This window comes from Pseudorasbora parva, chromosome 1 (assembly GCF_024679245.1).
Source record: "Pseudorasbora parva isolate DD20220531a chromosome 1, ASM2467924v1, whole genome shotgun sequence".
Taxonomy (NCBI): Eukaryota; Metazoa; Chordata; class Actinopteri; order Cypriniformes; family Gobionidae; genus Pseudorasbora; species Pseudorasbora parva.
This window is the reverse complement of record NC_090172.1, coordinates 8,932,631-8,957,262: the sequence shown is the minus strand read 5'-3', so window position 1 is coordinate 8,957,262 and position 24,632 is coordinate 8,932,631. Positions and strand designations below refer to the sequence as shown.

The following is a 24,632-nucleotide window of genomic DNA, read 5'->3' as shown; positions in this document are numbered from 1 at the left end:
GTGCTGTAAATGCGAAGGAAGAATTATTTTTCTGCTGCCATGAAAAATACCCTTCTCTTAGAATTAATTAATAATCAAAACTGAGGATTCACAGGATGAACTGACTGATTGATTGTAATGCTAATGTAGCTACATCAAGTTAATCTCATCAACTGATTCAAATATTCATAATTAATCATAATGAATAATCATGAGTTATGAATAATTAATAATATTTCCCCTTTGAGCTAACACTACAAATATAAAAACATTTTGTCATAACTTATTAGTCATATATTTTTTTACAGTGTAACCATATACAATTCACAAAAGATATGTGAACCACGACCTGATGGTATATAATTTAGAATGATAGTAAAAGGTCTTTTACTTGCTAAAACGTATAAACTATCAATCAAATTATTTTTTATTTTATCATTTATTTTTAGCAAAGTTTGATCATGTTGATAATTTAGAGGCCTTAAACATATGTTTATCAAATATGATACAGTAGGCTTCATAGGGTTAAGATGTCTTCAATCCACATGATGCTTTGGATTTAGAAGTTGTCAGCCAGTTACTAATCCTATTCTGGTTTATATGATCCAAAGTTGCGCACCCTTGTGCCAAATATCTAAACCCTATATCGCTTGATTCGAGGATGTGAAATATTTGGTGGTGGGCAAACATCAAGCAAATCCATCTGACTCAGCTTTTTCCAAACCAGCTGGGTCTCTTTGGCTATTGCCACATCTATTCCGTGACAAAAGCTTCTCAGAGTTTTATTTTAGACTTTCACAATCATGTCCATTATTGACATGCTTATGTCACTCTAGAGCTTACAAGTAAAAACAAGAATATAGACGTTTTTAAAGCACTATTGCTGCTTGAAGGGATTGTTGCTGAATGAGTTAATAAATTTAATGACAGATATGTAACATGTACTGGCAGAGAGAAACATAGTTATCTGTTGCCCCACTTGGAAATATTTCTTAAGGAAAATAAGTTATATAACAAAAACAATATAAAACGCTATATTGGCTGAAGAAATCACTCTAATACTCTGTTTTATTCCCTCTTGTATAAGTTCTGAAGACTTGTAAAGAGCAGGAGCACAGTTTGGTTTTCATCATGCACACACATAGACATTTATAAGTCAGTAATGGATCATGCATTCAATGGCTCAATGTATCTTGATGAAATTTTAGCAGAAGTAAAGTTCTGTCATGAGTCTTGACAATTCTAGGAGTGTTTAGCATGGTAATGGATATGACAGTGTTGATATGTTTGGTGCTGTGGAATAGACCTGCTTCTTGCTACTGCCAAAACATACACAACACAATCGCTGTGAGCAAAGTAAGACAAGCTGATGCTGCTATTCAATACACTGTAGCATACATGAATTATCTGTAGTAGATCTATACAGGTGGAGCTGGGGAAGGTGCAGGGTTTTTTGAAAAGCCCTGCACTGCTATAGCAAATGTTGAGTATTTGAAGGTTGAGCAGCGAGCTCATTGGCTACTAAAACAGCAGGAACCAGGAATCAGCAGGAATCAGCTGTGCCCTATAGAGAATGATGTGATTTGCAAGCAGATTGAGTTAAAGGTGCCCTAAAAAGAAAAACTTATTTAACCTTGGCATAGTTGAATAACAAGAGTTCAGTGCATGGGCATCACATATAGTGAGTCTCAAACATCATTGCTTCCTCCTTCATATGTAAATCTCGTGCATTAAAAACACCACATAAAAATAGGCGAATCTCAACACAGACTGTGACGCAAAAGTCAGAATCATTAATATGTGCATTTGCATATGCCAGCACATGTCCAAGGCCAGGCAGAACTGCGCAGCCGAATCATCGGGAGTTCTGCAGGTATTGTAAAGAAACAAGTGTCAAACGAGGATGGCGAACATGGCAGATGATGGAAATAAACGTTGTGTTCCAGGCTGTGCAGGGGATGTGAGGACTTTTCATACCCTTCCCACAGAACAAAACTGTCAACAGGCATGGTTGATGTTTATCTATAACTGGATACTGCAACAATTTAATACAAAGTTGTTAAGTTTACTCGGCTCATTTCACCACAGACTAACCTGGGACAATATCAAACAGGCTTCGCTCAGCGTCTGATACTGGAGAAGCAGGAATTCAAACTATATCACCGCGAGCAGTAAGTAGTGATTTTATCCACTTATTGACTGTCTAAACAATTTCTGATTAAATGGAAAGTTTCAATAGGAAACTTCAAGTAACATACATAACAGTATTACAAATGTCAAATGACAAAGGTTAAGATTATTTCCTGCCATTGTTGTCATAGATATAGTGTTGTTTGTAGATATAAATCTACAAAATCCAGCTGTAGATACATAAGGCAATCCCTTTTGTTGGATTTTAACCTTTAAATAAGTCACATACCCTCTATGTAGATATCAGAGAATAATTTAAAAGAAATTGTCTATTTGAATATATTTAGGGCCTGAGCACCTAAGGTGTGAAGACCCTATTGCAATTGCTTAGTCTATTATTATTCTTCTCCAAGATGAATCACATCTTTGAGGGCCTAAACCTGCTTGAAAACTATGCACTTTGAACATGAAACTTTGCGCATGTGTCAGAAGTGGTGAAAATATACGTCTGATATGGGTTTCAGAATTAGGTGTGCGATAGCACCACAGACAAAATTTTCAATTAAGCTCATTTTGCGCTACGTTTCATGTTCAAGTATGAAATTCGGTGGACACAGCCCCATACAAACAAAAAAAGTCTCTGGGAGCCTAATCTGAAAACTAACAGGAAGTCCAATATTTAGATATTGCAGTTTTTGTAATTTCCAGATTTTGTACTTTTACAAATTCCTCCTAGAAATATAATCCGATCAATTTCATATTTGTTCAGTCTAATATAAAGCCTTTTGCGACATTAAATTGTGTCCATGGCAGTCTCACAAAGTTTGATGTTTCGCCATGAAACAGGAAGCTGTTGTAACTCAGGCATACAATGTCTGACGTGCCCCATTTAAATATAACATGAAGTGTCAAACATGCTAGAAACACATTACATCATCCAACACTTGGCTAAGTGCTAATGTGTGTGATTTAAGCTACAAAACAGGAAGTTGTTGTAACTCAGGCATGCAATGCCTGATCTGCCACAGACTTCAAATGTTTGAGAAGAGTCCATGCTCTGAAAACATTTACATGACAATAGTCCGTTATAGTAATAGTGCCACCCGCTCGCAAACAGGAAGTGACGTCTTTATCATTGTGATGCACTAACAACATACTAAAATATGCAGAAAACATGCTAGAAACATCTAAAACATGCTAACAGCACTAAGCTAAGTGTTAAAGTATGCTCTTATCATCATGAAACAGGAAGTGGTTGTAACCCAAGCATACAGTGTCCAATCTGCCTCAAACTTCACCTCCCCTGCCTGAAGACATCTACATGCCAAAATGTAGTTATAGCGCCACCAGCTGGTAGCAGGGATTGTGGCAAATGCAAATGAGTGACATAGTCCACCTATTTCCTCCTATACTTATATGCATATTGCCCACTGTGCTCTGCTTTCCTAAAGCCACCAGGTGGTGGTGGCATGGGAGTGTGGGCCCCTTCATCACTGCTTGCAGCTTTAGTTAGGGCCCGAGCACAGATGGTGTGGGGACACCTATTGTAATTGCTCAGCCTATTATAATTCTTCTCCCTAATGAATCATATTTTGGGGAGCTTAAACATGCTCAAAAACTGTGAATTTCTTTTATAACTCATTAATTTACGTTATATAAGGCCTTAAAGTCCTGCATAATTAAGGGCGTGGTTACTTTGACAGGTGGATAGCCATTTATCCGCCATTTATTTGGACTGCTATTTGTCTTCTATATATGTCGCCCACTATTGCTGTTTTTGTGAGGCCACCACGTGCCGGTAGTCCCATGTGTGAGGGCCCTTTCATTGCTGTTTGCAGCTTTAATTTAAAATATAATTGATTCCTGTGATGCAAAGCTGAATTTTCAGCATCATTACTCCAGTCTTCACTGGCACATGATCCTTCAGAAATCTTACTAATATGCTGATTTGCTTCTCAAGAAACATTTCTTATTATTATCAATGTAGAAAACAGACTTGTGTGTGTGTGTGTATATATATATATATATATATATATATATATATATATATATATATATATATATATATATATATATATATATATATATATATATATATATATATATATATATATATATAGCCATATAATACTGCAAAGTATAAAAAATAAAAGCTTGAGCAAAATGTGTTATAATTAATTAATAACTATAAGTCTTTTTGTAAAAAAAAGTGTCATAACTAATTAATAACTATAAGTCTTTATATAACCATTCATGTATTGACAGAGCTAATGACATATTACAAAACCATAACTCATCCACAAACATCCTGCTGTTGTGTGATGTTGAGTAATCCTCCGAGTCTTTGGACGTGGTTTGAGATGATTTACGTTTTCATCTCAACATTGTTCGTCAGAGCGACAGAGTTTTGCCAAGAACTCAGCCTTCTTCAGCCTCCCCCTCCTCCTCTCCTCCTCTCCTTCTCTATAAAAGGAGCTGAGCTTCTTCCACAGAGTCAGTCCGAGTCCACAGCTGCCAAACAGCCTCAACTACTCACACTTGTTTGACTTTCAAGAAAAACACTCCAGCCGCAAGACACTGAGCTGCAGCAACTTCTGGAATAGCTTGTGGAGAAGATTCAGACTCTAGGTAAACTATGTTTTGACTTTGTATTATATAGTTGATTACCAATGGAGTTTAATTATTAAGGTGTTTTTTGATTAATTGCATTTTGATGCATTTAGTCCATTAAAGTTTAGTATCAAGAGATAAGTTTTTTTTCTCCTTTTGAAGACTGTGTTTAATATCAGCATATAGATTTGAGAGCTCAGGTGATTAGTGGAAAATGTGCATGTGGTTCGACTGTCATGCTAACTATCTCTTGCCATTTTAAACTTAAATATTTGTGCAAAGCACAATGTGCACAAACCAAAAAGCATTTTGCCTTATAAAGTGCAGATGGACCACCTGCCAATGTTTTGGCTCGTGCTTACGTGGACCAGGTGCCCGGTTGGCACTTTCCTGGCTGCTCTGTCTGTCATGTTAGTATAAAAATTCAGGAGAGGGATGAGCAGCACTGAATGTGAACTAAAGAAAGAGAGGCAGCTGGAACTGAAGCAGTGCCTGTGTTTACTCAGACTTGGTGTTGGATGTCAAGGCTCTGCAGAGAGAGAGTGAGAGATGCGAGAAGTAAATTAGGGAGCAATGAGAGGGATTTGGATCGTTCTATAGATACTGATAAGCATGACGTTTCTGGGGCTTGTTGTTTCATGTGTTTGGCTCATTATCTGCATTTAGATGTGTGGGCTGAAAGTGGCCACTTTTCTCTTCCATCTCCTTCCCTCACTAAATAACCCAAATTCACTTGCTCTTCCTCCCATTCTCACACCCCCTCCAGTCGCTGTCCAATCCTGGACAAATCCATTCTCAGAGAAAATCAGTCTAGGACAGAGAAGGATCTGCTTTGATAAATGTGCGAGTGAAACAGCTGCTGAGTGTGGATCTATTCCGCTCTCTCCTTACTGCTAATGAATTATCCTTTGTCCCACTGTCACCTCAGGATATTAATGAGTTTGATAAACAAAGTTCAGCGTATGGATGGATGCTGAACATGCAGAGATCAAACAGACCTGCTGGTCCATCAAACTAACAAATCTAATCGAAGGAGATCGGGCTTAGTAGTTTGATCTTTTGAGTAGTAATGAAGATTACAATGGGGTTTTTGTTATGAGGGGCTTTGATCGTTTTCACTGTAATGGCGAGGCCTTGACATGTCCTAGCTGGGGTGAACTGACTATGACAAACAATAAACAGTCTTCAAATTAGAGCACAAACTATACATTTAATTTGGTTCAATGTAGGCCAATTCATTTTCTCACGCGTGAGTGCTACTCGAGTGAGGATAGATGGCAAATTTCATATTCTGCAGGGAGAAAATTCTGTTTATAAAAACTCCTGTCTGTCATATTTCACTGCACTATCAAAATAAAAAAAAACAAGGGATTTACTTTTTTTAGAACCTGTTAAGTGTTTTGACATTATTTTCTTTTTTTCATGACGATTAAGGGAAAACATTACTTAAAAAAGTTTTTTGAAAAAATAAATAAAAAAATAGTAGTTTTACACTATGGTAATAGTATTTGTTGTACTTTTAAAATGTTTGCAGATTTAAATAAAAAATTGTATTTTAATATTTTTTACTGTAATATTAGTCATACAGTTTACATTTTTTGAAATTACAGTACATATAATCACTTTTTATTGTATGCTGATTTAAATGTTAAAATATTGCATTTCTGTATTTTTACTACTATAATATAGTGATATTGTTAACTTTTTAGGCATTACAGTAAAATAATCACCTATTTAATTTATGCTGATGTGAATGGAAAACATTTTATTTCAATATTTTTGCTGTAATGTAGTGATAGAGTTATTTTTAAGGTATTGCAGTAAAGCAATTTATGCTGATTTAAATGTGAAAAATAACATTGTATTTCAATTTTTTTACTTTAATATAGTGACAGTTAAAATGATTAGGCATTACAGTAAAGAAATTCAGCACTGAGAAAAAAATGCTAATGGACAAGCAGAGTTTAAACAAAGCAGCAGTACTGCACAACATAGATGGATGAATCTTATGTTGTTCCAGAATAGCAAATCTCAGATTCTGTTGTTATTGATTCATCTCTTTGTGGTGTATGTTTAGTCAGGATGCAATAAGAGTGATTAATGAAACCATTTAGCAAATTCCTCATTTGAAGCACTTATTTCTCTTTTTGACATTGACTTTGGACATGTGTTAACTATCCTTTGAATTCTCCAACAACTTTCTCAACACTTATCCTCATGGAAACCATATTTCCTTCCAGATTTTCCAGAAAAGAGCACTGAAGACACGCTCACACAAGGCAGTCTACTGTCCGACCCTGAAAGCATCAACGCTGCTCTTGCCGCTGCCATGAACAGGCTCGTTTCCATCGCCCTGCTATTCCTGGGTGCCAGCTTGTCTGCTTCCCTCTTCCTTCCTGACTCCCTGGAGCTGAGGCAGTTATTGCAACGCTACCAGGATGAGCTGGAGCCCAACAGCACAAATGCTGACGTACCTTCACGCACTCGCAGAGCCATCAAGTGGACGGACAGGGAGGAGATCCTGCAACTGCACAACAAGCTAAGAGGAGAGGTGTACCCCACTGCCTCCAACATGGAGTACATGGTGAGATTGGAACATAGTTCAAGTCATTTTACACTCACATCCAACTTTATTGTGATTTACTGTAATATCAAGGGTCTGTACAGAGACCCTAACCTGAAAACACAGAAGGTTCTTTTCCAAAAACCTAGTATCCGTTAAGGTAGTATTACCTTGTGAAAATGTGAAGTACACTTTAGTATAAGCACACTTCTTTTTCCACAAGGGTTGTTCTGCTTATTAGTAATCTGCTCCCTGCTGAAAAAATCCAGCATAAACCAGCATGAATTCCATGTTGGTCCAAGCTGGTGAGTGGTGGTATAGTAGCTAGTGGACCAGCATGCTGTTCTCAAACAAAATTGACTTGGTGTAGCTGGTCCAGAAAACTGGGGACCAGCAAAACAGCAAACTCAGCAGCAAAGGCATTTTTATGTCGACCACACATGTTGAGAGCTATACCAATCCAACACTTGGCTCTGTGTTAATGACCCAGATTTATACTAATTGCATTTTGTGTTAGCATCAGTCATCTTTTTCTCTGGTGCAGTAAATATCTTTAGGTTTGCTTAGGTGCCAAATACAAGCTTCATGGGAAGAGCACGTTGATTTTACAAGTGTAATCTTGCTTGGAAAAGATGAACTCAATGGGAGGCCGAGTAGCCAGCGTGGTGAGGTGCTTTTTTACTGTGGTGGAGACAATTGCAGTGCAGCTTAGCCACTCAGTTAGCCGGCTGAGACAGGAGTCATGACGGGTAGAAAACAGAGCCAAAGATTAGTGACATTACTGGACCAGATAAGAGGCTTCAGTTATGTGAAAAAATGGCAGGTACTTCAATTGCACTTGTTAAAAGAATTACGTTATGAAAAATAAGTACTCTTAAGCATACTTTTGCTTATTGCAGAAATAATATACTTAAGTGCAAACTGCATGTATTGTTTTACTGCAAATGAATGTAAATGTATTATTGTGCATTTAGTTTTACTTAAGTGTTTTTGACCCACTTAAGCAGGACTTAAGTACAACATTATATGAAATTTCATAATTATTTCTATTGCCTTTGAAATGCACTGCTAAATGAACTGAAAACATTTATGCTAAACTAAATCATATTTGAATGTCATTTACTTAAATGTATGTGATGTGTTTAATATATTTGTAATTACACATTTGTAATGATGGTAAAATTAAGTATATTTAGAATATGTTAACTTTAAATATATTTATTAGCACACTACAGTTAAAATTACAATCAAGTATTTTACGTGCTTTAGTATCTTAGTCAACACATCAAAATAAGTGTGTTAAGAAACATAGTCATGAAAATGTACTCTAAGTACACTTAAGTAGGCCTTTTTATACTAATATTATTTTATTTTTAAAAATACACTTTTAAGATTCAAAGTATGTTACAAGTGCACGTTCAATTTATTTAGGTGCTTTCTTTTGCTATTATCATTTACTCATGCTCATTATCATATATGTAAATATGCACTACTTTAACAAAAAGACAATGCGATGCAGCTGTTGTGGAAAAAACGAATACAAAATAGGAGTCACAGCAGTAATCGTTCTTCCCTCCGTCATGTTTAAAGTTTATGGCTCACCCAAGGGGGTAATCTAGCACTCGGAAAGCGTTCCACCCATAGGGGCGGCCATTGCTAACCAAGCCATCACCTGCTGTTAGCATCCCTTTGACTCCCATTCATTTTTGAGTCACTTTGACAGTGAATAACTTTACATCTGAGGCGTTTAAAGACTCCATTTGTCCATTGTTTATTTCTAAAGAAACACGACAATGCATAAAAGGCTCCATACCTTGTATCTTACACTATCGCCCCGTAGAAGCTGTTTTTGTAAAAATAGGCTAACGATTGCGTCATAACCAACGTGACTCTGTCGCACAGTTGAGAAATTACCGTATAGACCTGAGGAGACGCTCGCAGGCAATCTTTTACTGTCTATAAGACAGTCGAGGGGACGTGGAGACATAAAGTCCGATAAAGTCAAGGGAGAAGAATGGGGAGAAGCCCATTGTGAGCCAAAGGCAACGGGACAAAACATTTAAACAACGTAATTCAGATTTTACTTTCCACAACTACTAGAAGACTTGCAGCTGTCAGACAGGTTGCTCACATCACATCTACGTCGTCAAGCTCAGTCTGAGCCTGCGCAGTACGCTCAGCCATCAGGAAGTGAGTGCCTCTGATTGACCTCATTTTCCACCATTGAAGTCAATGGGATCGCTCTGTCCATCTCTTTTACTGTCTATGGGCTCACCCAACTTGGGAACCTGGGTGTCAAAACTATCCCAGAGCTTCCTAGTGATAAATACGACTTCAGAGGGTGTGTCTAATTATTTAACTAGGAAACTTGTATTTACGATTATTTATGATAGCACAAGAAGGCAGCATTAATTGTATGCCATTGCAGTGCATTGTGGGAAATTGAGTTTTAACAAACTTTTTCACATGAAACTTTAAACATAGGTGTCCTGGGGACCTATTGAGAGCTTGGTCTTCAAACTTAATTTCCAATCCCTGTGTACCTTTGAGTATGGTACATTGAAAGTGAATGTAATGTTGATATAGTGAGTTTTTAAAGGAAAGATACAGAGCAAAGCCTTATGGTTAATGTAGTTGGGTTGATGCCTTTGAGAAAGACAGGAGTCTACCACAAGCAGGGGTTTCAGAACTGCTGCCAGGCCACAGCGAACAAGTAAGGGTTTCAGAAACGTGGCTTAGTCCCAAAACAGCAAGTTTAGAACGGAGGTTACAGAATGTGTGACTGTTTGTCCCCATAATGCAGTTGGAAATTTACTGAGAGTTCCTCAGAGGTGAAGAACCCTGTTCTGTAGAGCAAAGTGAGTCCTCTCTCCCTACAGGTGGAGAAATAAGATGGGGAAATTTGTCTAATTTAACCCTGATTGCTGGGGATTTACAATGGATGTGAGCCAAACTCTGAAGTGTGTGCATGTAGCCAATATTTCAGTTGTATTGGGCCTGATTCCCAGTCCTATAGCGAAGATGAAGAGTGAGCGGAAGGCAAAGGGAATTATCTGGGAATAAAACTCAGCATGTTCAGTATTTTGTTTAAGTCTCAGTGCAAATAAATGAGAATTATGAATATGGTATGTCTGCTGGGAGTTTGATTAAGCTTGTGTGTGTATGACCAGGTTTGGGATGATGAACTGGAGAAGTCGGCAACATATTGGGCGGAACAATGCCAGTGGGAACATGGACCTCAAGACCTTCTGATGTCCATCGGACAGAACCTGGCAGTGCACTGGGGAAGGTATGAGTACACACTCATTTACAAAGACCATATCAGTCGTGCAAGGTGATAATGGCCACAGAAATGGAAAACATGGGTATTAGCATTTTAAAATTGTGATTTTAAGCATTAAAAAGTAGGGGATTGAAGTTATTAATTCAAATTGGGACATTTTCTGTTGTATTTTTGACATTTGTTCAAATTTTGTCTTATTTAAAGCTATACTGTGTAACTTTTTTTAAGTTTATTCTTAGCTAAAAACACTTAGTTCTTTCAAAAATATATGTGCTCATTAATGTATATTTACTACTTTCAAGTAATAAAGTATTCTCGTAAGTTTATAATATGCCATTGAAAATACATACGGGTGAGGGGTTCAAATGCCGGTCGCCATGTTGCCTCTTCATCTTGAAAGTACATTAGCCAGAGAGGGACATACTCGTAAATTCAAGCTTCGCCTTTCTCGTTTTAACACTCGATGGCAGTCATGAACGAGGTAGAACTGGAAGCCATCTTGGACTAAATTGGCCACCTTTGGAATTAAAACGAAATCGGAATTGAGAGGAACAGAAACTATTATTCACTGGATGGTCATATACCTTTTCACCACTAGATGGGGGGAAATATCACACAGTGTAGCTTTAAAATTCTCTTTTATGTATTTATCCAAAGGTAAAAAGTCAAGCTAACCAATCTCTTTAAAAAACATACACCATCCTTTTTTAAGTGGTAATGATTTTGTATGAATTCATACAATGTGAATAGTACGGAAATGTACCCCTAACCTCACCCGTAAACATAAACATCAGCAGATCATACAAAAATATTTGAATGAGATGTCGTACGAATTAGCCAGTAATTTGCCCATACCTGTCAAGTATCCCGCTTTAGCCTGGAAAGTCCCGTATTTTACCCTTCTTTCCTGCCATCCTCCCGTATTCGTATTTTCCCATAAATCTCCCGTATTTTAACCTGCGTTATTAAAAAATAATAATACCGGAGCAAAAAAAACAAACACATTTCCAATGTGGGCTCGGTAACTAGCCTCTCGATAACTGCCATCTGCAGTAGCCTACAGGTGGCCGTTGTCACGAGGATAGTGTGTGAGGTCAGATGACGAGTGACAACGCGGGGAAAAAACAAAACAGACGTAAGGCACTCCTGCCAATAAACCCAAACCCTCGTGTAAATACCCTGATCAATGGGACAGCGAATTTCATTTTCTGAAGAGGAGCAGGTGGGGGAAAGTCACACGTTTTGTAAGTTTTGTAACTGCGACTTCAACATATGCGACAGTGGAAGATCTTTTAAAGTGACAGTAATCACTTATAATGACAATGTAGAGACCAAAAGTATTAATTGCTCACTAAATATGCTCTGCTCTTGAGTAAATAACTTCAGTACCTTTAATAAGGATTAATCTATATATAATTCATAACTTATGCAGTGCAAACTGTTAACAATTTATGTATATTTCCTACTTGTTAAGTTGTTATACAGGTAGGAAGAGCACTGGTACAAATAAAATGTATTATTATTATTATTATTATTCATAATAATATAATATATTATAAAATATAATATATTATATTATATTTTTTAATCCTTATCCATTAGTCTTGAACTTGGAAATGCATTGTTATAGGAAACCTTAATGTAAATGTCATGTCAATCATGCTATAAAACATTTAGTGTGAATGTGCTTTACAGTTGCTTTGTGACATGACGTGAAGGCCAAGTATGGCAACCCGTACTCACAATTTGTCCTCTGCATTTAAACCATCCAAGTTAGTGTGCACACATCAGGAGCAGTGAGTAGTGAAAACACACACATGGCAAACATACACACCCAGAGCAGTAAACACACCTCAAACCCACAAACTTCTGGTTACCAGTTTGACTTTCTAACCATTAAGGCCATGACTTGCCTTTGTGTAAAGAGTATATACTCATAATCATATTAAATAATTGTGTCTTTTTCCTTATAGGTATCGCTCTCCTGCGTACCATGTGCAGGCCTGGTATGATGAGGTGAAGGACTACACCTACCCTTACCCGCATGAGTGCAACCCCTGGTGCCCTGAGCGCTGCTCTGGACCCATGTGCACCCACTACACACAAGTGAGTGAGAAATATCAGTTACCTAACAGTTTGCAAACAATTATCCCAGTGGGACTAAACAACATGACCATGTTTATGATTTGAAAACTTGCGTGCGAAGGTGTGCACATGCCAGTTTGGGTTTTGTCCTCACCAGCTGTGTTTAATAAGTAGCATGTGTGACCTGCATTAAAATAGAAGTGCCTTTAAAAACAGCATATAGACTGCAGCCTTGACCACTGGTGTTCATTAATCTCCCACAGAACAGTGTCTTTTAACACACGTGTAATAATGGCCCCAAAAAGTATTTGGACACCTAAGCTTCACCAAAAAAATATATATTGTAAATTAGGCTTAAAAGGATAGTTCCACCAAAAAATTAAAATGCTTTAATGAATTGACTCTGATTTTTGTCCATCCATTGGCAGTGCATTGAGGTTTGTTCTCGTGCACCAAGCATGTAATGTATGAGATTCGGCTTCTCTGTGTATATTCGTTGATCAGTTCTTGTATGTAAATTAAATCTGTTCATCATATAAAGTGATGTCATTTCTTCAGAAAACCTGAGGCGTGTTTTACCACAGGTACTTTCCCCAGGAACTAGGGTCTTTGGGGTGGTACTCGATGTGGTTTTTGACTGCAGGGACCAGGGTCTAAATGAAGTTCAGAGAAAACATTTCCCCCTCAAAAAATTCCTGCTCGTGAGGTAGTACTTTTTCAACGTTCAGGAAATGTTGAAGGTTTTTGGGGGGTTGGAGTTTGTAGAGTTCCTGTGACAAATAATTTTTTATTAAAACGCTTGATTCATATAGATTACTTTTATTAAAATATATTACTTTTTTCTTATTGTCAAATTTTGGATTGTCAATAGAGGGACACAAATCTCTCAGGTTTCATTAAAAATATTTCCGTTTGCATTTCGAAGATGCATGAAAGTCTGCGTTTGGACGCCATGAGTTGAGTTGACATATTTTTTTATTTTTAGGTGAATTATCCCTTTTAGTGTCCAAATACTATTTGGATCCACCATAGGTAATTCTAAGTAACCAGTGGTTTGCTGCAGCCCTCATTCTGTTTCATTTTACACTAACAGATCCTTTTCCCAATAAAAAAAAAAGATGGTATTTGGAAAAGTATGTTGATACTGCCCAAACATATTGAACATGCCAGATCAAAACAGATGCAATGCACAAAGTAGGAAAGATAGGCAAACCAAAGTCCTGAGATTGGTCTAATGTCCTCTCAGACTTTACTTTTTCACTGGGATGAGTTTGTCCCACATTCTCCCCTCCAAAAGCAGGTCACAAGCATCTGGAAAGAGTTCCTTTACTCCTGAATCATTTTCCTGTTTGACCCGAATTCTTTTGAAGATGCAGAGTCGTCGGGGATCTGCGCCAAATCCATGCAGCAATTCTTGCAAGGGCCCCGCAATCTTCTCTGTGCCAAACAATCCATCAGGGATAAACCTGAGTTTGTGTTTTTTGAGACTGATTAGTTTGCTGTATCATTTTCCCATGGCTGACACCGCCTGTGGCAACTTTTTTGCCTCCGTGCAGGAAGTGCATTCCCAAGGGAGTATTGAGACGTGTTCCCTCAGCTTATGCTCTATGGGGCTGGATGCAAACCCCACTATGGTTTAACTGTATGTATGTAGAAAAAAAGAGGCCTGACTAAGCACTTTCCTTTAATTTCACAGCCAAATGGTTTGGCTCGCGCTGCAGGGCTGCACCCGTTGAACCCTATTGTGTTTAAACGAATCAGCGAGTGCCTTGACCACAACTCAATGGGCTGCACGCAGGCATTATTTTGTTTGTGTGGATAAGAGTGGATGAAGGGATGGATCACACACGTTTTTCAGGAAACTGGCCCGGTCACACTTGAGGTGCTTCTCCTTCCGCCCTTCAGGGCAGAATGAAAGAGGGCAGTCTCTATTCACGGCCCCTTTGGTCCCATCAATCTACTGCTGCTGCCCCCGAACGCCGACCACTTCCTGCTGGGGAACACTTCCTCCTCCGGTCCAGGGGGAGCTGATATGGTCTTTTTTATGCTTTAAACACCAACAACAGCAAAGAGATCTACGTTTTTGGTCCCACTTTTTATAAGATGTCAAATAAAAAGCATGTAATTACAATAGTAGTAATAATACCGGTAATTTTTTGGTACAAATGTAACTTATTGTGTTCTTGTTGTATTGCAAACCACATTTTCTGGTATTACGGTTAGGAACTAGTTTGGTGGGTTAAATGGGTAAGGGTAGGCTTAACCATGCAATTACTACAAAAATTAATTACAGATGTAATTACATGCTGGTATTTTTAAGTACTATGGTTGAGCTCAAAAGAGTTCTTGGCTTGAGTCCATTTTTAATCTATGTCTATGGGATTTTTTTTCCCATTCGATCATTATGCTGGTGAAAATTGCAATTACAAGATCGCTTACTGCAAAAGACTTATTGCACTTCTCTTTAACAAGCCAGATTATTTGAGGTCATCACTCCTTAAAGTTACATGTCAAGGTTATTTATGAAAAAAATCCTAACCCTGAGTATGAGCAAACACCACTAATAATATTGTATTTTTCTTTGATTGTAGCTGGTCTGGGCCACAACCAATCGAGTTGGATGTGCTGTACACACGTGTCCACGTATGAACGTGTGGGGAGATGTCTGGGAGAACGCTGTCTATCTCGTCTGCAACTACTCACCAAAGTAAGACCAGTAACTGTGCTGTTTCTGCTGACGTTTATTCCCTTAACACCAGATGGCTAATTACTCTTCCTGATGATTATCCTATATAGAGCTTTTTTAAAGCAAAGATTCCATCCTTCAAAACAGAGGCTATAAACAAAGATTTATCCTTAGGAAAATGGAAAAGTAAATGAAGGATTTTAGGAAAGGAAAACACTGAGAGATTATGCTATTCTTTTCCAAGCTAATAATTTAATTTGGCAGCTGGGGACTGTTTTCCCAAATCAGTTCTGAGATCCGTGAGAGTGTGCAGTAATTTCCAAACTCATGCTGAACCTGAACCTCTTATAGGGGTAACTGGATTGGGGAAGCCCCGTACCAACATGGCCGTTCCTGCTCCCAGTGTCCACCAAGCTACGGAGGAGGCTGCAGAGACAATCTCTGTTACAAAGGTGAGGGTGACCGTACATTTTGGTAGGGCAGATTCTGGTTGTTAATGCCAGTTTATGATTAACGTTTTGTAAGCTTGAATTGTAATCACTGAACACACGCAGAACACTTTTGGCAAAAGTTGCGTTATTCAGCCTCAAAAATGAAACAACACAACAGGACTATATAGTCACATGAGCATATTATGCTTTTTCATTATTTGATACGTTACTCCCCTGCAGTGCTGCAGTTCTATTTTTCACCACAGATTTACATTGGAAATGTGTGGGGTGCTGTAGAGCTGGGGAGAACTCAGGCACACTTTGCCCGCTTAGTATCGTAATACATGCCTGTTATACGTTTAATTTTAATATATCCTGCTCATGTTACGGCTTAATATGGTATATGCAATATGTCTCTTTTGTCCACTTTCAACCACTTCTGTCTTGATTTCTTTGAGGGGAGGTTCTATGGGCGGGTAAATGTATGGTCTTTTTCAGATCTTTCCATGTAACGGATGAAATAAGCTCACACCATTTACATATGAACGCGACCGGAGACAATGTGAAAACACAGAGAGCAGCAGCTATCGTTTTTGCTCTGATAGCCGTAAGACCACAGCAAACACTGCAATTGTATCTTAGAAATCAGGAATGATGAGAGAACATTGTTTGGTACGTTTCATCTTCAAACCAAACTGACGTCGTTTAAATCCCGTCTGGCTAGTACGCTTCCCATAATGTTTACACATTAGGTCAGTAGACTGAGAGTAGGCTTTTTTTGGCTTTTGTGGCATCATCCACTTTTAATCCGGTTGACCAAAAGCGCATCTTATTACCAGATGTAAACAGGGCCTAAGTTTTGGATACATTTTTGCCCCATTTTCTGCCCCACCTGCCCTTACAGACAAGCCGTGACTGGCTATAAAACATTTCTTCAAGGTTAAAGTCTAATTTCTGAGTTTTTTTGTTTTTAGGAGATGCTGAACGTCATGAGTCTCCAGATATGAATGAAGTGGAGAAGCCCCAAGAGCCTGTACAGCCTCAAGCTATCCCAACAAAGCCTTTCTCTCCTAAAAAAACTACAAATGCCAGACCTTCCTCACCCAGGACTACAAGAACTTCCTATCTAGGTTAGTGTGAATAATATTACTTGAAAAACAAAACAAAAAAACAACTGAATTATTATTAATAATAATTGATCATTTATTAGCATTCATAATATTTGAAAACTTTCCAAATAATATTAGTAATAACGTACATTTATCTATTCATGTTAATGTCTTTCTTTTGCCTTTCAGCTCAAAATATTAAGTGTGAAACAAAAATGAGGGACAAGTGTAAAGGAGCAACCTGCAATAGGTCAGTCTGAATGCAGTAGATGTTTCTTTGACGATTTTAATAGATGATAAGTTCTGAAAATTTACTGGTGATCTTTTCTTCTTTCATAGGTACAACTGCCCAGCCAACTGCGTAAATAAGAAGGGGAAGGTGTGGGGAACGCTGTACTATGATGTTGTAAGTGCCACTTTTAGATTTCTCATGGTTCTGTTTAATTAGATGATGTTAGACTTAGATTCATTCCATTTATTTGCTCATGTCATTGCAGCAATCAAGTATTTGCCGTGCTGCTATCCACCATGGAATAATTGACAACAATGGAGGCCTTGTTGACATCACAAGAAAAGACAGCTTCCCGTTTTTTGTAAAGGCAACCAAGAATGGTGTAGAGTCATTCAGGTAGTTTGAATGTTATGATGGTATAGTCATTTCATTTAAGTTTGCCCACAATTAACTATCTACATTGATATTAGTTATATCAATCTAATCTGTGTTCTGTGATTATTTTTTGTAGTAAATACAAACCTGGCAATGCATTTATGGTGTCAAAAGTGGAGGGTGAGTATTTTTAATAGTTCTCATGTAAATGCAAATATTCTCATTGATAAATTGTTTCAGAATGAAATCAGAAGTTGTCTGTTATTGGATATTGCATTTCAAGTTATTATATTTTAAACATACTAAATTGCATCACTACAAATGTGTAACTGCAATTATATTTAAACACATGACGAGTTTCAATTGAAATTACATTAAAGTATAGTTTAGATTACCATAAATACAGCAGTAAACTCTATTTCAAAGACAATAGCAGTAATTATGAAATTCCTTATAAACATGTACCACTAATTGCATTTAATATAGATTTAAACATTAATATATTGCAATTAACAGAAAAGGGTGTAAGACAGGTTCACACTTAAGTTTTATATTCATGTCCGCAATAAGTACTCATATTATTGATCTGACTGTACTGACACCCTTGTATGAGAGCTGGATCATTTCAACAAAACTGCTTTATAGATGAAACTAACTTTTTTAATAATTGGAATTGAATCAACACTGAACTGTCTTAAAACCACACTGACAGACTATTATTAGTTATAATTCGTTATTAATATTATTATTATATTATATGAATGTAGTTATTATATTTACAACAATCCGTATATTAAAATTATTTTAATCATAATATTATTTTAATACTAATAATATCTTTGACACAAGTTCTGGGTGACCAATAATGTATTTTTTCCCTTTTAGAGCAAACAATAGACTGTTACACGACAGTGGCAGAGATTTGTCCCTTCAAGACGTCCACCTCTCATTGTCCAAGGTACGGTTTAAAGTATTGTAATGCTCACCTTATAGATTACACTCTATTATTATTGGTCATCTGGAAGTACTTTCTAATGCACCTTACCAGTTTCACCTCTATCCCATCAGAGTGGTCTGCCCAGCTAACTGCATAAACGAACCTTCATATTGGGCTCCAGTGGTCGGCAGCAACATCTACGCTGATGTGAGTACCTGCTTCTGTCCGTGAGCATTACAGGGCTGAGAGATGGGAAATGAGGGAGAACAGGCGTTCCTAGTCAAGCACTTATGTGTGCTAAAGTGAGCGTGCCACTCTTGCGGCGAGGGTGGACCGCGGGAATTGTCTGTGTGAGTCTTAAGGGAGTTGTTGGTGGACGTGGGCTCCATTGTCGCCACTAATTTTTCTCCCAGAGTGTAGACTGACCACAGAGCAGCAGCTGTGTGAGTGGAGCTGGAGAGCAGCTCTCTTACACTGACTCATGCATGCCTGAGGTCAGGTCTTGGCCTTATGGACCGCTTAACTGTTTAGGGAAAAGCTTAGACACTGTAAGTTCATCCTTTAGGTTCTTTATTAACTAATTAATCAACATTATGGCACAAATTTGTTTGCCAGCCAATGTGAAACATTTGCTTAATTGTTTTGAATGTGCACTTGTAGTGAACTTCAAATATTAAAAGTTAATTAAAAAAATAAAACATAAACTTTACTTGCAGATAATAATCTCACCGGAGAAGAGACCTAGTGTGGAATGGCCTGGCTGTTTAGTGGTGTGTGAACTCAAATGAACTTGTTGCCTTTTGGCCTTTTTGGCTTGTTTCGACCACATTCCTCTGTAAAAGCTGAGCGTTTGTAGAGCTGGCCTCAGATCAGAGCACGCTCTCCAGCAAGCACTAATTAACCCTCATCATACAGTGGTTTGGACTTGGTAATGTTTAAAGGTAGCCTTTGATTGAAAGTGCACTTATAATGCGTGAGCAATTGGATGAGTATTATAAGATAATGCCACCCAGACGTGTGCGATGAGCTGTGCACATTCTTTACTTTAGACAGTGAAGGCCTGCAAGCAACCTCTAAGTTTATACTGAATTGTTTGGTAGACAGAGCTGAACCTTTGTTCCAGGTTAAAAGAATAAAGACCGTAGGTACATGAAGTTCCAGAGAGATCATGCACACACTTAAGCTGCCAGGCATCTGGCTAACTTGCCTTTTCTGGAGCTCTTGAGCTCTGGCCTCGCTCTTGTGCGTACTGTAGACACAGAAGTGATGTCATTTGTCTAGGCTCCTTTAGACTGTTTATATCTCGAGGACTGTGGAATTGAGAGGAGAAAACAAAGTTGCATAGTGCTATGCATGGCAAGCATCACTATTACTGCTGCTCGTACTTACAACTCTGGTCCAGTTTTTTGCTTTGATTTACAGAGGTATTGACACCAGCTGCCAAAAGTCAGAGCAATCTGAAGATTGAAGAGTTTGTGTCGACAGACTTCACAGAAGTTTCGTAGTGTATGATGGGCACAGGCTTCAGATGATTCGATGTAAAATCCTGATATCTAAGCTGACTTTAGAACACACATTGGTCGTCTTTCAGAAGCAAGTTGAAAAACATGTGCAAGTGTGTGCTTTGAGGAAGCATGATATCAATCAACGGAACTACTTATGAAGCCTCTCTATGAGAGAATGGCACAGGGAAGCATGCAGACTAAAAGAATACTCTTTTGTCTCTTCATGTCCAGGGCTCCAGTATTTGCCGAGCAGCTATCCACGCTGGAGTGATCAAAGCCAGCGGGGGATATGTGGACCTCCTGGCTCTGGATAAGAGGAAAAGTTACACTGGGACCATGAAGAATGGCATCCAGTCCGAGAGGTACACGTCCAGTATCTTGCTTCACCTCAGCTCTCGTTTCTTCCCATTGCTTTCTCTCAGTAACTCAATTCAGCGGTCAAAAGCCATGATGAGCCAAATCTGCCTGTGGCACGTTAGTGGTTAAAGAGTAATGGTGTGGTTTCTCCTCGAGGTTGGACCACACAGGGGCCCTTTGCTTATTCTCCATTGCTGCACGCAAAGTGTTTAAATCGACAGAATCGGCTCCAGTGTAATGAAATCTAACACCTGAATCAAACACCATCATTGAAGGAATCGATCCTCACCGGTTGCCGGCCTTGACCAGCCTATAGACAGAGCATAGTAAAGCCATTTACTGACAGCTTGGATAGATTTTCTCCTCGCCGCACACTATTCATATGATGCAATCTAGGGGAAATTGGGGGCAGCCAGTCGTGAGAACTTTATTAACAGGGAAGTATTTGCGTGCTCTCCATATTACCATTGGAGGGAAAAGTTGTTGGTGTCTGACTCAGTGGTTCCGGTCAAGGATAATTACAGCACATCTGATGCCAATGAAGCAAAATGTTCATTACACCAGCACCTGAAGGCCAATCCATTTATGAATAAATGAAAAGGTCAAGGTCAGGCCAAGAACAGTAATCAATAATGGCTGCTGGAAGAAACCTGAATGGAGCCACAGCACGAGACGAGCACTGAGCAAGTGTTAATGTCATGGTTTCCAGAGCGAATCTAAATCTAGCGGGTACTCAAATCATTGTAGTTGATTACAGGGCATTGACACTCTTAAACTGAACATCTAAGGAGATAATCAGACCTGGCCGACCCAAAGCTGAATCCCTATCTTTTCCATTCTGACTGTCCTTCCTTGTGAAAAAGAAGTTTCACTGAATGTGCACTTTTAGTGTCCTCCAAATGTTAAAAGTATATTTGTTAATGTTTTGTTTTTAGTGTCATTGTTACATTTCAATGCTACATTTACTATAGTTATTACTATAGTAATAACGATAAATTGTGCATAAGTACATGAAACTAACCCTAAACCAAACCAAACCTGAATCCTAATCCTATAGTAAGTACACATAGTTAATAATATTACTCAATACTTACATTTACAATTACAGTGTAACAAAGACACCTTAAAATAAAGTGTAACTGTACATTTTTATAAAAGGCCACTTAAGTGTACTTAAATATGATTATATTTCTTAAAACACTTTTAAAAAGTGCACTTTGTAATAATGCCAAAATAAAGGCTTTACTTGAAAATGCATTTTAAATCATAGTTTTAATCATGTATATTAGACGTTACATTTAAAGTAAACATTTTTAAGTTTACTAAATTGCAACATTTATCATATTTCAAAGACAGCAGAGGTAATTATGAATTTACAGATAAAGATGTACTTAAAGGGATAGTTCAACCAAAAAGGGAAATTCAGTCATCAAATGCTCGCCCTCGAGTTGTTCCATACCTGTATAAATGTATTTCTTCTGCTGAACACAAAAGAATCTGGGTAAAAAATACTATGGAAGTCAATGAGACCATTAACTGTTTGGTTTTATTCAAAATATCTTGCTTTATGTTCAGCAGAAGAAAGAAACTCGTACAGGTTTAGAACAATATGAGGGCAAGTAAATGATGACAGAATTTTCATTTTTGGGTGAACTATCTCTTTAAGACCTACTTTTCAGGGATAAAAAACCCCCCTTCTAGTTCATTTATGCATAAACTACACTTTTATTTCATATAAATTAACATGCGTTGCACAAAAAATGTGTTGCACAAGGGCCTGTTCTTAATTAATTAATTTTTTTTTTTTTTTTTTTTTTAAGGTTTGTTAATTGTTTTGTTTTTTCCTGTTTCTGTCTTGCAGTAAAACCAATACAGAAGGTGGTTCGTTCCGTGTCTTCACAGTTAGAGAGTGAGACTCCACTGATGGGACACAAAAGGTCTACTCTTGAAAGACAAAAGTGGAAAGCAAACCCTTCCATCTTTCTCTGACTTTTAGAGGAAAGAGACATTTAAAGAAGACCAAAGTCTTCTTAAACTCACTGCTAGTTGAATCGACGGGCTTCCAAATGTTTTATATTCAATTGTGAATAATATTTTGACCACACATGCAACACTTAACAAAATGCAGTGCGGTAGAAAAGGTATTTTTAACAGCGGTGCTGGTTTTAATCGTTGTTGTTTTTAATACATTTTTTGGGGATAATATTCTATTAGTTCTGTATGGAAATCTCTCATTTCCATACAGAATGCATATTGATTACACTGTATTTAATCTGTACAGTTTTTGTTGTCCGTTTTTAATTGTTTTGCTTTACTTCAAATCAGTTTTTTTGGAAGCCAGAGCAGGAATAGAGTGCAAAAGTAACTTTTTATTTTGCGGTTTTGCTCCGAGAATTATTGTTCACATTCAATCCGTAGGGAAAAAAAAATCCTCAGTCATGAACCAAACAACCCATTTCCAAGATGAATCACTACATCTAATATGTAAATATAAAAGCTAATAATATGTCTATCTCAAAGACTTATTGTTAAAACCAATGGTAACACTTTATTTGTCCGTTTATTTGTTCTCTAAAGTGTCCGTTACACATAGTTAGTGTAGTAATAACTATAAATTGTGTATAATTAAATGCAGCTAATAATAAAATAACCCCTATTCCTAACCCTAACCATAAAGTAAGTACATGTAGTAAATTATTATTACTCACTACTTAAATGGATAATTACATTGTAACACAGATACCTTAAAATAAAGTGTAACCAAATCAATTTCCCTGTGAAGAAAATGAATGAGATGTTTACTTCCATAACCCAACCACTGCACTCTTTATCAAAAGTAGCTTAGTATATACAGTATAGTGAGGATCCGTTGGACCTGGACTGGGCAAACAGATGCTATGCAGAGAAATGGGAAAGAAAAGGAGGCAGACCTCCAAGCAAAAGAGACCTTCCCTTAATAATGTGTGTGAGCCTTCCAGAGTCAACACTACTCGGTCATTATGCTAAAGGTGCAAAAACATTGAAGCAATGTGCAGTCCCAAGAGAATTCAGCTTCACTGAATGCATGTTTAGGCTCATCTTTCATTATGGCACCTTAATTTTTGTTATTTATTATTATGCCTCTTTCAACCCCTGCTCAGATTTGCAAATTCCGTGGAACAGAACCAAATATTTATGAATGAGACACATGATATGTGCTCACTTGAGAATCAAATGTGTAACCGGTCTGGTTAAGTGCTATATACAACCCACAGCCTGACATGAATACCAAACGCAATTTCATTAGAAGTTTAACTTTATTTCACAAGTGCACAGTGGCGGCTGAACATCGATTTGTTTAAACCACTTTTATACTGCAACAAAATTAAAAGGTGCTTACGCTGAAAGCATGTAATGCCTCCGAAAGGAAAGAGACTGCTGTCTACAGTATGTGTATGTCTTATCTTAATCCAGGATTTAGACAAAATATAGATGTTCGTATGTGGAATAATCCCTTTGAAGGCTTCCGTTTTGCTGCTTTTTACTTTTTTCACTTTCTTGAATTGGTTACCTCAGTGCAGCAATATATTTGAGTATGATGTTTGTACAGTCTTTAAAAATGGTTTGTGTAAATATTCAGATTTGTACTTATTATTTGTGCTTAAGTCAGTATTTTAAAAGGATGAAAGTGTATGTCCTATGTTTCTTTATAAAGCCAGAAGATAATAGTTTTTTGAAAATAATAAAATCTATGATACTAAGATGGTGTCTGTCTTTTGCTTCAGAACATTTTTTATTTTATTTAGGTCACTGGAATCTTTTTAAACTGTCCAATAAACAGGATGTGTTGAGAACCATATCAAAAACTCCCTTAGACCACACAAGCACTGGTCAACTCTTCACACACCACTGACACTTCACTAGCTCTTTTTTTAGTATACAAAGAACAGATATTTCCATATAAATGAATTAGACTTCGGTTAGGGGGATCGTTGGATTCTCAACAGGTTCATTTCTTGATACAAATACCTGAAAGCAAGTACATTGTTGGAAGAGAGCTACACAAAACGAGGCCTGTCTAAAATCTGAGATGAACAGTTCTCAGCGAGAATGGCAGCTAGGTTCTTTGTCAGAACACATTCTTACTGAACAGTTTATAAAACAGGTCGTCTAAGCACATGAAGATGCATGTTTTATGACAAACTCTGGCCCAGTGCAGGTAGTAAAACATGTTCCTAGACCTATCAACATTCTAATCAACCAATCAGATTTGAGGGTCAAGTTTAGAGTTTTTTTCAAGTATAGGCTTACAACTAGGGTTAGGTGCTTCTACAGTACATCAGTGATGTTTGTTTATCATTTCCCTCTTAT

General features: G+C 37.6%; 1 protein-coding gene across 1 annotated transcript; it reads left to right on the top strand.

The window, feature by feature from the left end:
- The first annotated feature begins 4,613 nt into the window (after window positions 1-4,613).
- crispld2 (cysteine-rich secretory protein LCCL domain containing 2) lies at window positions 4,614-24,106 on the top strand. The gene is made up of 15 exons (XM_067448586.1): window positions 4,614-4,737; window positions 6,960-7,303; window positions 10,453-10,571; window positions 12,539-12,671; window positions 15,242-15,357; window positions 15,688-15,788; window positions 16,742-16,897; window positions 17,066-17,126; window positions 17,216-17,282; window positions 17,374-17,504; window positions 17,620-17,663; window positions 18,369-18,441; window positions 18,552-18,627; window positions 20,157-20,287; window positions 22,144-24,106. The coding sequence occupies exons 2-15, from the start codon at window positions 7,049-7,051 to the stop codon at window positions 22,193-22,195; spliced, it is 1,515 nt and encodes a 504-aa protein (XP_067304687.1). The 5' UTR covers window positions 4,614-4,737; window positions 6,960-7,048; the 3' UTR covers window positions 22,196-24,106.
- Window positions 24,107-24,632: the final 526 nt, after the last annotated feature.